The following is a 15776-nucleotide window of genomic DNA, read 5'->3' as shown; positions in this document are numbered from 1 at the left end:
TTTAATTTGGCTGACGACAACACTACACATGTGAAAAGTCTGTACAGTCATATTCAAGACAGCATTCAGAGCCACACATGTGTACATTTGTGAGCCTTCCCTTTGAAAATAAAGAAGGAAAGGAGGCTTAACGTGAAGTCACTTGTTTTGTACTCTATCTCCCACATTGCCTAGGATTAAAAAGTGTTCAAGTTTTCTCTCTGCAACTAAGCAGACTCAATTTACATGCATATTACACAGCTATCTCTCCCCATATAAGTACCTATTTGCCAAGGAATACAAAAGACTACATTTTGCTTTACGGTTTCTAATATTCTATTATCATATATCACCCACAGGGAGGTAGTAGGTTCCAAGTTCTCAAATACTTAGTGAATTGAGTTGAGGTTGCTGAATGAGACCTTGGCAATTCAAAGAGGAGAAATGAAGGGAAATAAAGGAGAGGGACTTCATGAAACTGTCATGACAGCACAAAGAGTTTGGGACCAAGGCTTTCAAACCCAAGAGTATCTTGCTTGCCTTACTATATCTCAGGTCCCTGGCATCTACAAGGCTTGACTTTGAGGCTTCAAGGCTGCTATGGAACAGTGTAATTTTATTGTCTGGCAGGAAATCGTTTAACACAGGAACATGGGGAACGTTCTGATCAGAACAATGTTGTCCTAGGCAGAGTCACTATAACAACCAAAGAAAAGGAAATAACAATTACTAAAGAAGTACTGTGCTTTAGTTTGCCTCATTATTTGCAGGAACTAAATCTTCAAATATTTTATTAATTGTCTCTACTGCTTCATAGGAATTAGATGATCCATGTACAGCATTTCTCAAAACACTTCTTCCAAATCTGGCTCGGATGGAGTTTGGGGACAATAGTTTTGCTTCATCTGGGTCTGTGGGACCCATCAATCGTCTCCATTCTGAAACAGCATTCCACCTGGTCAGAGCCATGACCACAGATGGACCCCTGCAAAAAACGATGCTTTCAGAAGACTTGGGCTATTTGCAACTGTACAAATTGCATACATGGCTAAAGACAGAACACCACAGGTTCATCCAGAGACCTTTTTTAAATTCTTTGTACTTCCAGTGAGATTTTGTGATTTTTTTCATTTCATTTATCCCTCTTTCAACAGTTTCTGTATGTGCGACTAAAAATATGTTGTGGTTTAATTCTAGGGACATGTGCCAGACACTGTTCAAGTACTTTCAGTGTATTAATTATTTATTCTTCACAACAAACCTATGAGGTAGGCAATATTATTATCCCCATTTTACATATAGAAAACTAAGACACAGATGAATTTTGTTGGTAACAGAGATTTAAACTCAAATAGCCTCTATATCTAATGTGAAGACCTAAATAAAAAAGAGAAAGGAAATAAGGAAGGAAGGGAAAGGAAAAAAGAAATAAGGAGAGGCAGAAGGAAGGGGAGAAAGGTAAGAAAAGAAAAAAATAGAAAAAAATGAGCCCCAAATATTAAGTTGTCTGTTCATGAATTCGATTAATGGAATGTTTTAATTAATTTTTATATTTTTCAGTTTCTACAATGAACATTTGCTACTTAATAATGAAAAGAAATATATATCAGAAACTTACTCATATAGTGTTTCCAGTACATCTTTATAAAAGTCTTTTTTTACAATTTTAAAATAAATTGTGTCTGCTTGCTCTTTTGTTAGTAGCATTTCCTTCACCTGTGTCATATCAAATCCAGCCTCTTTAATAAGGTTGAAGATCTCCTCTAGGGAAAACATATATTTGCTAATCATAGAGATTGCCTCCATTTCTGTTCCATATTCAAGCAGATTAAAATAACTAAGGAGAGTAATAATTTTATTGCATGACTGTGATTAAAAAAAAAGCTATGCTAAACTTCAGAACTTAAAAAGCACCAGACTAACATTGAGAAGAACTTTAACATGTTATTATAGATGTTCAGTCCCTGAGATTCATCTTTCCAGAAACCACCCGAAATGTCTGATGGACTACAGAAGTGGGAGAGGAGATCTGCTCCTATGCTACACATGAAGACTTGTTTTGTCTCCATGCTGCAAATGCCAAGGAACTTCTTGCTAGAGGTGGATTGGAGGTGAGAGCTAATCTGAACTCTTCTCCCTGAAATATAAGGGCACAACTGAGGGAATTAAATAAAGCATGTCTTGTTAAAATCTCACCAACAGCCTAAACTCTGGTGGCTACATTCTGCAGAGGAAGGGGTTCATTATTCTTTCAACTTTTCTGTTTGAAAAATTTCACTCAATTTGGAAATATGTATACAATGGCTTTTATTTTTAAATATGTACCTCTTTGTTCATGTGTTACATGAGATTTAATCAGTGCTAAAGTGGTTTGAGGAGGAAAGAAATACTGTATTTCTCTTTCAGCAGCTTCTAATGAGTCACTTCCATACAACTGGTTGACAGGCAAACTTCCTGTTGCAAATTGTATGCATAAACTTTGGAAAAGAAATCAAGTTAAAAACTGTTTAACATAACATAACATAACATAATGTAACATAACATAACATAACGTAACATAACAATATAATACTATTTATATAAATTGTTTAAAAATTACCAAGCAATAGTAACTCATCCCTGACCTAGGCATAGTAGAAAAGGAAGTAATTGCTGAGTACTTGGGGCATGCTATTTCATTCTAAGGATATAGTAGTCTTTAGGAAGAAAGGCCATGGACATTTAAATAATCCTGATCTTGGATACTGACAGACAGCTGTGAATAGAGGAATGGATGCCCTGGCCCAGTGACAGAATCTTGATCCCACTATTTTCTAGCTATGTGATACTACTTCTCTGTGCATTAGTTGTCTCCCATATAAAAATGATAATAAAACTTGTTTTGGAAAGTGATTCTGAGGGTGTAATCAGATGATGTATTTGAAATACACTGTACAGGTTAAGCTCTCAATAAATATTCTTTTTCCTTCTTTTACCACTACTATAAAAAAAAGCACTAGAGAGGGCATTTCACTCTACACCTAAGATACCAAACTATCAACTTTAAATCCAAGTGAAACTATGATGGAACCCTCCTGGTAAGCAAGAGCAGCAACAAAAGAGGAGCCCAGGTATGGCTATGACTGCAGTTAAAAAACTGCTGTGCAGAGGGAAATGGCCCAAAGCAGAACTCACTTCCTTGGGGTCCTGGTGCCTGATTAATCAGCCCCTGAGTGTTCTGCTTGTGGAGGTGATTGAGTGATGCTCTGGCAGGGTCTGAAGCTGTGCACCAGGTATGCTTGCTCTGCGCCTCCTGGTAGACACAGGCCACGATCAGCTTGCAGGTCCAGCCAAGCTTTCTAGTGGCCTTTGCATTAAAACAACCTTTCTTGGCTCTCACTGAAGACTTTCTTAAAATTTCCCAAAGGTTCACAAACCTCGAACAAACAGTGTCTGGCCTCAGCATGCCCCATACCTCTTGCACAGTGGCCCCAGACCCAGCACTCATGGCAGCCAGACTCAATTCTCAGTTTGCCATTTCTGGGCACCTCCAAGTCCAACACAAGGAGCAGCCACGTACAGATCACTCTGTAGTTTATCCTGGGTGGCTCTAGAGCAGGGTATAGGCAACAGCTGATCTTGGCCTGCATCTTCCAGGAGGCTCAGGGTGCATACACATTTATATAAGTGATGTTTCATAAGTACTGTTATTTATTGTGTAAATATGTGTCAAGCTTGCTCTGCCTAATAGAGCACCTCTATTCTTGCTCACTTGAAGGCAGAGCCTTTCTTCCCCTAAACTGAATTCTTCAATTAAATATGGGCACAAAGAATTCAAGCTAATTGCACTTCAGTTAGTTTCTATCAGCCACATCCCAAGAATGGGGATGCATGAGATACTATCCCCATCCTCTAGGTGATAGTGAGTCTGACAGTTAAGATAAAAAAAATTTATAAAGTGCCCCGTATGTGCCAGGTACTATATCTTGTGTTAAATTGATTACAAAGTTTAGCTATAATCTCAGGTTTATCAGGTAAATGAATTTAGTAATGGTTCTTACCAAATTATAGACTACACATCAAGTTAATTACAATCATCTTGAAAAGATGATCAACTAAATAACCTTCAGCTGCCATCATGTCCATCTCAAAAGAATTTCTCCCAAACCATGGATACAGTAGTTATTTCTGCCAAAAGCTGGCCTTTGGACTGGGTATGCCTCACTTATTTCACAGCTCCAAAACAAATCGCTCACAACCTTCTCTTACAAAGCTTTGGCAACATTCAGGTTGGCCCTGGGCTGGACCTCCAGAGAATAGCAGTCTACCCCTGACCCAGGAAAAGTAGCCATCCTGAGAACCTCCCCTGAGCTAAAGCTGTTTCTGTACTCTATATCAAAAGAAAATTATAATGGCTCCCCTGATAATATTTGGGGATCCATGATATGAATCCTACCTCTCTGGAAGAAAGCCTTTTGCTTCTTCAACAGTGCTTGGTCCAATTAACTTTTTCCAGTGTTGTAAACCATTGTCTCTTAATAAAACAAGGGCTAGAGATGGACCACTGTTAAAAATGAAAAAAAACAAGCTAATAAAAATACGACTCAGCAGCTAATTATACATAGATAATACAAGTGTATTTGTAAGTGGAATATAAAATGTCAAAATAATCCTTTTATGAAGAGGCTGAAATTAATTTCTGTTGGTGTATTCTTAAGAGCATATTTATAAAATTTTTGGATGAAAGCAGAAATGAAGGGAAAAGAAAGGTCTTGGTTCTAATAGAGTAGTTTCTGTATAGTTCCTATACTCCTGCTGATTTATATACTCTCGCTGAATTTCTACCTAAGCTTCTATTTCACTCACTCTTTTAGAAACCTGAGAGATTCCTAGCATCACGTGCCTCTCTTAGAACTCATGATCTTTAGGATTGCAAAAGTCCTTGAGAGTCGGTCAGTCCTGTTTGGACTTAATGTTGTTGTACACCCTGAATTTCTGGCATTCAACTCAAGCAGACTTCAGCAACTTCACCTGGGATATTTCCATTACCCCAATAACATTCCAGGAGGACCAGAGAAGGCAGACAGGTGAGCAGAGTATCAACATGGGAAAGAAACTGGCAAAAATGCAGACTCAGCACTTATTTACAGAATTGAAAAGTGTGGCGACTTGAGCAGAAAACAAGGTTAAAAGAAGATTTATATGATTCAAAAGTAAATCAGGGTGTGCATTCTACAGCAGAAATCTACTTTACCTGGTCATGTTTTCTATAAGATTTCTAAAATAATCTTCATTTTCATATTCCTTGCACAATGTCTGTGCTTCTTCTTTTGATAATACTATTTGTCTCTGCATCAGTATGTTAAAGCCTTCAACTTGAATAATATTCAAAACATCCTCTAAATAAAAAGTCACATAAGTTTTAAATTGCTAGGTTATTTTTATACACATAATATAGAATATATTACCTGAAACTAACAAGAAACTATTATAGCAAAGTTGCAAGTTATAAATAATATACAAAAGTTAATGATTTCTCTATACACTAATAATAAACATTGGAATTTGAAATTTAAAACAACACTATTTACATTAGTACATTAGTATTACAAATATATTAAAAGAAAAATATTTGCAAAACATGTATACTAATTACATTACTATTTCAAAAAATGAAATACATGAGTAGAAATCTATCAAAATATATATAGGACTTAAATGAGAAATACTACAAACCTTTGGTGAAAAGCATCAAAGATCTTAAATAATGGGGATGCATTCATTGTTCATGGCTAGGAAGACTCAATGTTGTTAAGGTTTCAATTCTTCCCAACTTGTTCTCTAAGTTCTATACAATCCCAATCAAAAGCCCAGCAAGTTACTTCATGGATATGGATATTGACAAACTGATTCTAAAGTTTATATAGTAAAGCAAAAACCCAGAATAGCCAACTTAGTATTGAGAAAGGAAAGCAATGTTGGAGGACTAATACTACCCACTTCAAGACTGACTACAAAACTAGACAGAGATGGAAAGGCAAAACAATAGACACACAGATCAACCTAACTGAATAGAGAACCTACATATAGTCACACATAAATATGTCAACTGATCTGTGACAAATAAGCAAAGGTAATACAGTGAAGCAATAATAGCTTTTCCACAAAAGGCGATAGAACAACTAGACATAAACGTGCAAAAAAATCTAGACATACACCTTATACCTTTTGCAAAAATCCACTCAAATGGATTATAACCTTAAATATAAAACACCATACTATAAACTTTCTAAAAGGTAACAGAGGAGAAAATCTTGGTGATATTGGGTTTGGCAATGATATTTTAGTTTAAACACTAAAAGAACAATCCAAAAAAAACTGATAAGTTGAACTATATTAAAAATAAAAACTTTTCAGTCAAAGACCTTGTTCAACAACCACAGATTAAAAACTTAGAAAAATATTTGCAAATACTACATATATGAATATATAAAGGACATGGTCACAATATACAAAGAACCGATAGCTCAACAGATACAAACAACTCACTTAAGAAATGGGCAACGCCGTGGCTGGTGTAGCTCAGTGGACTGAGCATGGGCCTGCGAACCAAAGGATCATGGTTTGATTCCCAGTCAGGGCACATTCCTGGGTTGCAGGCTAGTTCCCAGCAGGGGACACATGAGAGGCAACCATACATTGATACATTTCTCTCCCTTTCTCCTTCCCTTCCCCTATAAAGATAACTAAATTAAAAAAAAGAAATGGGCAAAAATCTGAAGAGATAGCTCAACAAAGGAGATACAGAAATAGAAGTTACCATATGAAAAGATGCTCAGCATCATATGTCATTAGGAAATTGTAAATCAAGACAACAGTGAGATACCATTTTATACTTATTAAAATAGAATAATTCTAAACAATGACCTGTATAGCACCAGGAACTCCCATTAATTGCTGTTTGAAATTGAAAATGCAACAGCCACTATGGAAGGCCTTTGACAGTGTCTTACAAAACTAAACATAGTTTAACCATCCGATCCAGTATCCATGCTCCAAGGTGAAATATTTACCCGGTTGAGGTGAAAACTTATGTCTACACATGTAAAACAATCATATGTTAATGGCTATAGCAGCTTTATTCATAAAAAAAACAAAAAGCAACAAAGATGTCCTTTAATAGGTAACTGGATACATTTTGGCACAGCCATAAAATGGAACATTATTCAGCAATAAAAAGAAATGAGCTAACAGGTCACAAAAAGACATGGTGGAACTGAAATGCATATTAAGTAGCTTTTAATTGGATGTAGTCCCATTTGTTTATTCTTTCTTTTATATCCCTTGCTCTAGGAGGCATATTGGTAAAAATATTGCTGTGTGGAATATTTGAAATTTTCCTGCTTATGTTCTCCTCTAGGACTTTTATGGTATTGTGACTTATATTTAAGTCTCTTATCCATCTTGAGTTTATTTTTGTGTATGGTGTAAGTTGGTGGTCAAGTTTAATTTTTTAGTATGCAGCTGTCTAGATCTCTAAAAGGGAACCAACTGTATGAGAAAATGTATTGGCCAATGATACCTCAGACAAGGGTTTGATCTGTGAAATACATAAAAAACTCACACGACTCCACACCAGGAAGATAAACAATCCAATTAAAAATGGGCAAAGGACCTGAATAGACACTTCTCCAAGGAGGACATACAGAGGGCCCAGAGACATATAAAAGGATGCTCAGCATCCCTAGCCATCAGAGAGATACAAATTAAAACCACAATTAGATATCACTTTACATCCATGAGAATGGCCAAAATAAACAAATCAGCAAACAGCAAGCGCTGGAGAGGATGTAGAGAAAAGGGAACCCTAGTGCACTTTTGGTGGGAATGCAGACTAGTGGAGCCACTGTGGAAAACAGTATGGAATTTCCTCAGAAAACTAAAAATAAAACTGCCTTTTGATACAACAACTGCACTGCTGGGGTTATACTCTAAGAGCCCTGAAACACCAATTCAAAACAACCTATGCACCTCAATGTTCATTGTAGTGCTACTTACAATTGCTGAGTGCTGGAAACAAGCTAAGTGCCCATCAGTTAATGAGTGTATAAAAAAACTGTGGTACATTTACACAATGGAATACTACACAGCAGAAAGAATTAAAGAACTCCTATCCTTCCTGACAGCATGGAAGGATGTCAGGATGGAGAGTATTATGCTAAGTGATATAAGCCAGATGGTGAAAGACAAACACCATATGATATCACCTATAAGTGAAACCTAATGAACAAAACAAACAGGAGCAAAATAGAACCAGAGACATGGAAATAAAGAACAAACTGACAATAAGCAGAGGGGAGGGGAAAGGGGCTAACGAGAGAAAGATGTGGAAGGTTCAGTTCAAGTAACATGTATAAAGGACCTGTGGACAAAGCCATCGAGGTTGGGGGAAGGACTGAATGTGGGAGGAGGGAGGGTGGGTAAGGCAGAGGGGAGTAATGTGGGGGAAATGGGGACAAGTATAACTGAACAACAAAAATAAATAAATTCTACTTACTCATCCTAAAAAAATGCATATTAAGTAAAAGAAATTTGTCTGGAAAGGCTACATACTGTGCGATTCTAACTCTCTGACATTCTAAAAAAGGCAAACTATAGAGACAGCAAAAAGATTTGTGGGTGCCTGGAGTTGGGAGGAGGATGAGAGGAATGAATAGGTGACTCTATTCTGTATAATACTGTAAAGAATACACATGATATTATGCATTTGTAAAAACCCACAGAAGTTACAAAATAAAGAACTTTAATGTAAACTATGAACTCTAGTCATTAACAATGTATCAATATCAGTTCATTAATTATAAAAATATATCACAGAAATATGTTAATAGGAGAAACTGTTAAGCAGGCATGTGGGAACTCTGTACTATCTTAATTTTCTATAAAGCTACAAGTGTTCTAATTTATAAAAATCTATCCATTTAACAAGCAAGTAAATATTAAGAAAGATTTTAAAGGCAAACAAAACATTCCAAAGAACACTCTAGGCCCAGACAGTTACACTAGTAAATTCTGATAAACATTTAAGAAAGATATATTAATTATACACTCTCTCTTCCAGAAAGTAGAAGAGGAATAACAACTCACCTCAATTTATAAGGCCTGCATTACAAGAAAACAACAAATAACCCCCATAATATAAGCACAAAAGTCCTCAACAAAATATTTAAATACCAAGTCCAGAAGTATGTAAAAAAAATACAACAACTAAATGTGGTTTATTTGGAGGATGCAAAGCAGCTTCAACATTAAAAAATCACAGTAATCGCCATATTATCAAACTCAAAGAAAAAAATTATATCAGGAGATACAGAAAAAATATTTGAGAAAATACAACATCCATTCATAAAAGAAAAATTCCAGAACTTGGAATACGTGGAGATTTCTTTAATTTGATAAAGAATATATAGCAATGCCATAATGCTTATTGGTAAAAATGGAATGTTTTCACTATAGGGTCAGGAACAAGGCAAGCCTGTCTATTCTCACCTCTCCCAGTCAGCATCAGTCAGGAAGTTCTAGCTAGTCAGAACAATGGAGCAAGCCGAAGAAATAAAGGTATACAGATTGGAAAGGAAAAGTTATAACTATCTTGATTTGCAATGATATCATTGTCTACGTCAGAAGCTCTGGGCCAAAGATTTTTGTCCCCCAAGAGTCCACATGACCATGTCATTTTTTTGTTCTTGGGGATGATGGGTGAGTGCTACTGGCATCTATTCAGTTGAGACTGAGGGTGTTGTAAACATTTTACAATGCACATGACAGCCTCCCTCAACCAAGAATTATCTAGCTCCAAATGTACATACATCTGGGATGAAGAAATTCTGGTCTCCATAGAAATGCCCAAGGAGACCACACCAAAGCTTCTAAAACTGAGTTCAGCAGGTCATATAAGGTCAATATAAAAATATTACAGTATTTTCACACACTAGCTATGAAAAAGAGTTAATAGTGTGAATTTATGGTTGTGCTCTTATTCTGCCACCATGTTCACTCTGCTATGTGAATGCAGAATTAGGAAATGACGAGAACTTTTTAAGTGTAGGCACTGTATTTATGTTTTCTCATTTACATCTGGATTTTTTAACTTACTTTTCAATTAAAGTTTGCATTCAGTATTATTCTGTATTAGAAGAAATAGACTTGATAAAGCATCTTTTTCAAATCACACTATTAATAAAGGGTTGACCTTAGCTTTGAATTAAGGCATTTCAGACATGAAAGTTTCCAATCATTATTATGTAATAATTCTTGCCACGTTAAAATTTACTCTAACAAATTGATAGGTTAGAAAATATTTTGTCAGTGCTTGAATTATAGAAATTTATTATTTACTATTGAGAAATTATTAAATTAATACTAACTAAATTTCTTACTTTAGGTAATTTTTTAAATTCTAAAATAATATCTGTTAATGTAATTACAGTAGGGTTTATTCAAATCCATGTATGAAATATTTTAACAACTTACATTTTATTTCTTACCTCCCTTTTCTCGAAAGAGATCTGGTCGAAGTAATGCCAGTATCCTTTCTAACTTTACGTTTTTAAAATTAGGAAAGAAGATATCAATAAACTTATTAACATTATCTACATTCTCTTCAATATCACAAAACTGAGATATATTTTGTCTTTCCAGATATTCTTGTAAACTGTTGAAATCAAAACATAATTTAAGATTATAAACTGAAGTTTAATAAGCATGCCAAGAAATTAAAATTGATAATATGCTCACAAATAATTTGGGGTTTAGTAAAACAAAAATATAATTTCACATAAAGATAAGTTGCATATATCACATCAAAGAATAATATATTTAATTTGATTTTTTATTGAACCAATCCACAGATCAATCAAGTGAAATCATGAATATTTGACTTCATGAGAAAATAAAAAAGACCAAAATAAAATGTTTAACTTTTTTTTTCTTTTTTCTTTGTAAAGATTTTCAGAAGGTTTCTATTTTTCCTTTTCCTTTGTCTTTGAATCAAGAGTTATTTCATCAAGAAGTACATTTCATATTTTCTAATAGGTAAGACATTTTGGTCCTTTTTTAATTGTTTATTTCCCATGTAATTGGATTATAAACAGAAAATGTGTGTGGTGAAATCTTAATTTTAAAAAATGTTGCCCTGGCTGATGTAGCTCAGTGGATTGAGCACAGGCCTTCAAATCAAAGGATTGAGGTTCCACTCTTAGTCAGAGTACATGCCTGGATTGTAGGCCAGTTCCCAGCAGGGGACACATGAGAGGCAACCATGCATTTCTCTCCTTCTCTCCTTCCCTTCCCCTCTAAAGATAAATAAGTAAAATAAAATAAAAAGATTTAAAAAAATGTGGACATCTATCAGAGGGAAGGAGTGTTGGGAACTAGATAAAAGAAGGTGAGGGGACTAAACAAAACTACAACGGGGTGGTGATAACCAGAGGGAAAGGGGTGGGGTTAGATGGAGGTAAGCAAAGTGAGGATAAATAGAGATGGAAGGAGATTTTGCTTTGGGTGATAGGCACACAGTGCAGTGTGTAGATGACTTTTGGGTGAGTTATGCACCTAAAAACTATACCTTTGAGAACCAATATCAGTCTAATAAGTTTTAAAAGCCTGTTACGGTTTTCTTTGTAAGTATATTTATACTTCATATATTATAGATTATTACATATAACTATTGAATGTGTATTTCCACTCATATATATCCTTATGTATCTTTGCCTGCTGTGTACTGAAATTTTTTACCAAGGTATTTTTGTGTGCTCCTTATTTTTCTAATACTTTCATTTTTGTATTTTTAACTGTTACATTGTTTGGGACATTTTGACTACTATATCTTCTTCATAAATGTTGCCTCTTACATCATGTTTTTTTTAATCAAGTTTAACACTTTTGATATTCAATTCTAATACATTATTTTTCCTGGCTTTTTGGTTTTTTGCCATCCCCTTAATTTTCTTTTTATTTGTGTGTTTTTTTCTAAACAATATGAATGCAGCTTTTAAAACTTTATTTTGAAAGGACAGAAAGTTTTAAGACTAGGATAATGAACTCTAAATTCACCAAAACTGTTAACATACTAGTATATCATACACAGTTCTCATTCAGATTTCACCAATTTCATAATCAGGTCTTATCTGTAGTAATTTTTTCCTATTTTGGGATTACATTTGCATGTAGTAGTCCTATCTCCCTAATCTCTCTTAATCTCCAGTGCCTCAGCTTTTTTCATCTTTCAAAACAGTGATATTTTGGAATCCAACCCAGTTGTTCTGTACACTGTTCCTCGTTTTGAATAGTTTCAAAGTCTTGGAGGGCCCAGTAGTTTCCTATTACATTCAGGTATGAACCTTTGGCAGGAATACTGCATAAATTGTGCTATACTCTTCTTGGTACATCACATTAGGAGTACATTACACCTGTTTTCCTTATTACTGGTAATATTAATATGGTTAAAGTGGTACCCCTAGTTTTCTCCACTGAAAATTTACAATTTCTACTTTGTAAATAATAAGATATCTTTGAGGACACTGTTTGAAACTATATATTTTTCACACAATAGTTTTAACACCCACTGATGATTCTTTTCTGCATTAATCATTTACTTATTTTTTAATTTAGTTTTTTTACCTTGGTTTCATAATCTCTGTATTTAATGGGATAATTAAGCTTTCCATAACTAGTAAAATAGCCATATACTTGACTATGTTCACTCCATTTTATTTTATATGTACTATTTACTTTAAATGGTATTGTCAGGGTTTTTTTTAATCTTTACCTTATTTTGCTGGCCTGAGCAAATTGCTGTTCATTCCATGTTTTTCCCCTTGTTAATGTAGCAATTATATTATACTGATTCACTGCACCAATGTGTGCTAATTTTTGCCATCTTTTACCTGCTTCCATAAACACATATATGCCAAATATTTCTTGCATTCTGACACACTATTTCTCTAAATCACACTCCATTCATCCCCTTTCTACAAATTCAAATAAGAACCTTAAAATACTTCCATTACCTTATTTATCTCATCTTTCCTCTCTCCTGTATGGGACTTTTTAACCATTTTGCCACATATACTAGGTAACTCCTAGGTGTGTTATAATTTAGGATCTATCAGAGTTCTCTTTTGTTCAAAGCGTCCTTCACTAGCTATTATATTATAACCCAAAATTATGTAATGTGCATGTGTGTTATGTGGGGCAGGGGGTATCTGTGTTCATCAATTCTAAGATTCACTGGTAACAACTGTTTCCCTTCTTTTATTATCCTCATATCAAGGTGTCATTTTTTTTTGGTTTTGTTGAGTCCTTCCTCAAACATTTTTCATGGAAAGATTACATAGGTGATATATTCCTAAGCATTCCTTGAACATCTTCCTCTGCTCCAACAGGTAAGTGATATCTTGGTTTTGTTAAGAATATAGGAGTTGGCTCTGGCAAGATAGCTCAGTTGGTTGGAACATCATTCTGCACATCCTCTGCACCAGAAGGTTGTGGTTTTGAGTCCTGGTTAGGGTACATACTTAGGTTGTGGGTTTGATCCCCAGTTGGGGCACATACAGGAGGCAACCAATCAATGTTTCTCCCTTGCACTGATGTTTCTTTCTATCTCCCTTTCTCTCTCTCTGCAATCAATTAAAAACCATATTCTTGGGTGAGGATTTAAAAAAAAGAATACAGGTGTTGGAGTCTTTTTCTCTTAGTAGTCCAATAACAAGTCGTAGTAGCCTGATAACAAGTCTTACTGCAGTCAGAGATTTTTCCTTTGTAATTCAGTTGCTGCCAACAATGGAGTTGGTGGAAGGGGTGACCTGTGGGTTGGGTTGTCTGTAGGGAAATTTTAAGCCATTAGTAAAACTAACTAAAAGCTGAGTTGCTTTATTATCACCATGCACCAGCAATTCTAAACAATGTTGGTGACAAACTACTCTTTCTTGAAAAAAACATTTTTTTCTACATGCTAAATAATTCCTGTGGTAAGTGCTGAATTTTCTTTTTTTCTTTTTAATATATTTTATTGATTATGCCATTACAGTTGTCCCATTTCACCCCCTTCATTCCCCTCCACCCTGCACACCCCCTCTCCTATCATCCCCCCTTTACTTTATGTCCATGTGTCACAAGCTCTTTAGCTTCTACATTTCCCATAATATTCTTGCCCTCCCCCCTGTCTATTTTCTACCTATCGTCTATGCTACTTATTCTGTGTACCTTCTCCCCCATTCTCCTTCTCCCACTCCCCTGTTGCTAACCCTCCATGTGATCTCCATTTCTATGGTTCTGCTCCTGATCTAGCTGTCCTCTTAGTTTGCTTTTGTTTTAGGTGTGGTTGTCAATTACTCTGAGTTTGCTGTCCTTTTACTGTTCATATTTTTATCTTCTTTTTCTTAGATAAGTCCCTTTAACATTTCATATAATAAGGGCTTGGTGATGATGAACTCCTTGAATTTGACCTTATTTGAGAAGCACTTTATCTGCCCCTCCATTCTAAATGAAAGATTAGCTGGGTAGAGCAATCTTGGGTGACATAACTTGGAATACCTTTTTCCATCCTGTTCTTGCCTGTAAGGTGTCTTTGGATAAATCAGCTGACAGTCTGATGGGAACTCCTTTGTAGGTGACTGTCCCCTTATCTCTTGCTGCTTCTAGAATTCTCTCCTTCATTTTAATCTTGGCTAATGTAATGATGATGTGCCTTGGTATGTTCCTCCTTGGGTCCAAGTTCTTTGGGACTTTCTGAGCTTCCTGGATTTCCTGGAAGTCCATTGCCTTTGCCAGATTGGGGAAATTCTCCTTTATTATTTGTTCAAATGAGTTTTCCACTTGTTGCTCTTCCTCTTCCCCTTCTGGTACCCCTATAATTCGGATGTTGGAATGTTTAAAGATGTCCTGGATGTTCCTAAGCCTCTCCTCATTGTTTTGAATTCTTGTTTCTTCATTCTTTTCTGTTTGGTCATTTTTTTCTTCCTTTTAGTCCACTCCCTTGATTTGAGTCCCAGTTTCCTTTCCATCACTATTGGTTTGCTGTGTGTTTGCCTTCATTTCAATTAGTTTAGCCTTCATTTGTTCCTCTAATTTGTGACTAAAATCAACCAGTTCTGTGAGTATCCTGATCACCAGTGTTTTGAACTGTGTGTCTGATAGGTGGCTATCTATTGGTCGCTTAAAATTATTGGCTATGGGGCTTTGAGCTGTTCTTTTTGAGCCATAATGCTTTGGTCTGTTCACGCCTGTTACATATGAGGGATGGAGCCTTAGGTGTTCACCAGCAAGGAGGGACCCAGATCGCTGGTTTGTGAAGCTCTATGTGGGGGCAGGGTCAGAGAGGGGCAATGGTGTTTGTTCTGCTCTCTCTTGAATTTTGGTCCCCTTTGCTGCTTCCCACAAGCAAACCAGCCCCCCTCGTGCTGGCTCCAGCTTGTGTGGGCCTGTGCACCCTCCAGGGCCCTGTGGGTCTCTCCAGTGAACTCTCTGAGCCTGGGAGCTTCTCCCAACACCTCGACCCTGAAAGTTTTTCCAATTGGTGCTTTTAGGCTTTAATTCCTGTCACTGGGGCCCTAGCCTTTGTGGTCTATCTCACTGCTCACTCCTTCACCTGGTTTATCTGAGTGTGAATGTGTGACTGCAGTCAGCCAGCCGCCTTGTGCCCCCACTGGGTCTTCCTGTTGCCACCCCACACCTGGGATCTGCCAACCACCTCCTGCATGCCTGGGTTGGTCTGGCCACTGACCAACCTGCCTGACCCTGTTTTGCTAGTTGCTGAC

General features: G+C 36.1%; 1 protein-coding gene across 1 annotated transcript in view; it reads right to left on the bottom strand.

Annotated features, from left to right (window-relative positions):
* Positions 1 to 726: 726 nt before the first annotated feature.
* Positions 727 to 15776, bottom strand: part of NME8 (NME/NM23 family member 8) — a 60101-nt gene continuing 45051 nt past the window's right edge. The window contains exons 11-16 of the mRNA XM_053655118.1: positions 10506 to 10672; positions 5213 to 5357; positions 4415 to 4522; positions 2305 to 2456; positions 1598 to 1742; positions 727 to 964 (exon numbers count right to left, since the gene is read on the bottom strand). Coding sequence (XP_053511093.1) covers positions 727 to 964; positions 1598 to 1742; positions 2305 to 2456; positions 4415 to 4522; positions 5213 to 5357; positions 10506 to 10672 — 955 coding nt within the window. The remainder of the gene's footprint in view (positions 965 to 1597; positions 1743 to 2304; positions 2457 to 4414; positions 4523 to 5212; positions 5358 to 10505; positions 10673 to 15776) is intronic.

The sequence above is a fragment of the Artibeus jamaicensis genome, unplaced genomic scaffold (assembly GCF_021234435.1).
Source record: "Artibeus jamaicensis isolate MK-2021 breed Jamaican fruit bat unplaced genomic scaffold, CSHL_Jam_final contig_924, whole genome shotgun sequence".
Lineage (NCBI taxonomy): Eukaryota > Metazoa > Chordata > Mammalia > Chiroptera > Phyllostomidae > Artibeus > Artibeus jamaicensis.
Note: the sequence above shows the minus strand (reverse complement) of the source record. Positions and strands in the feature narration are given on the sequence as shown.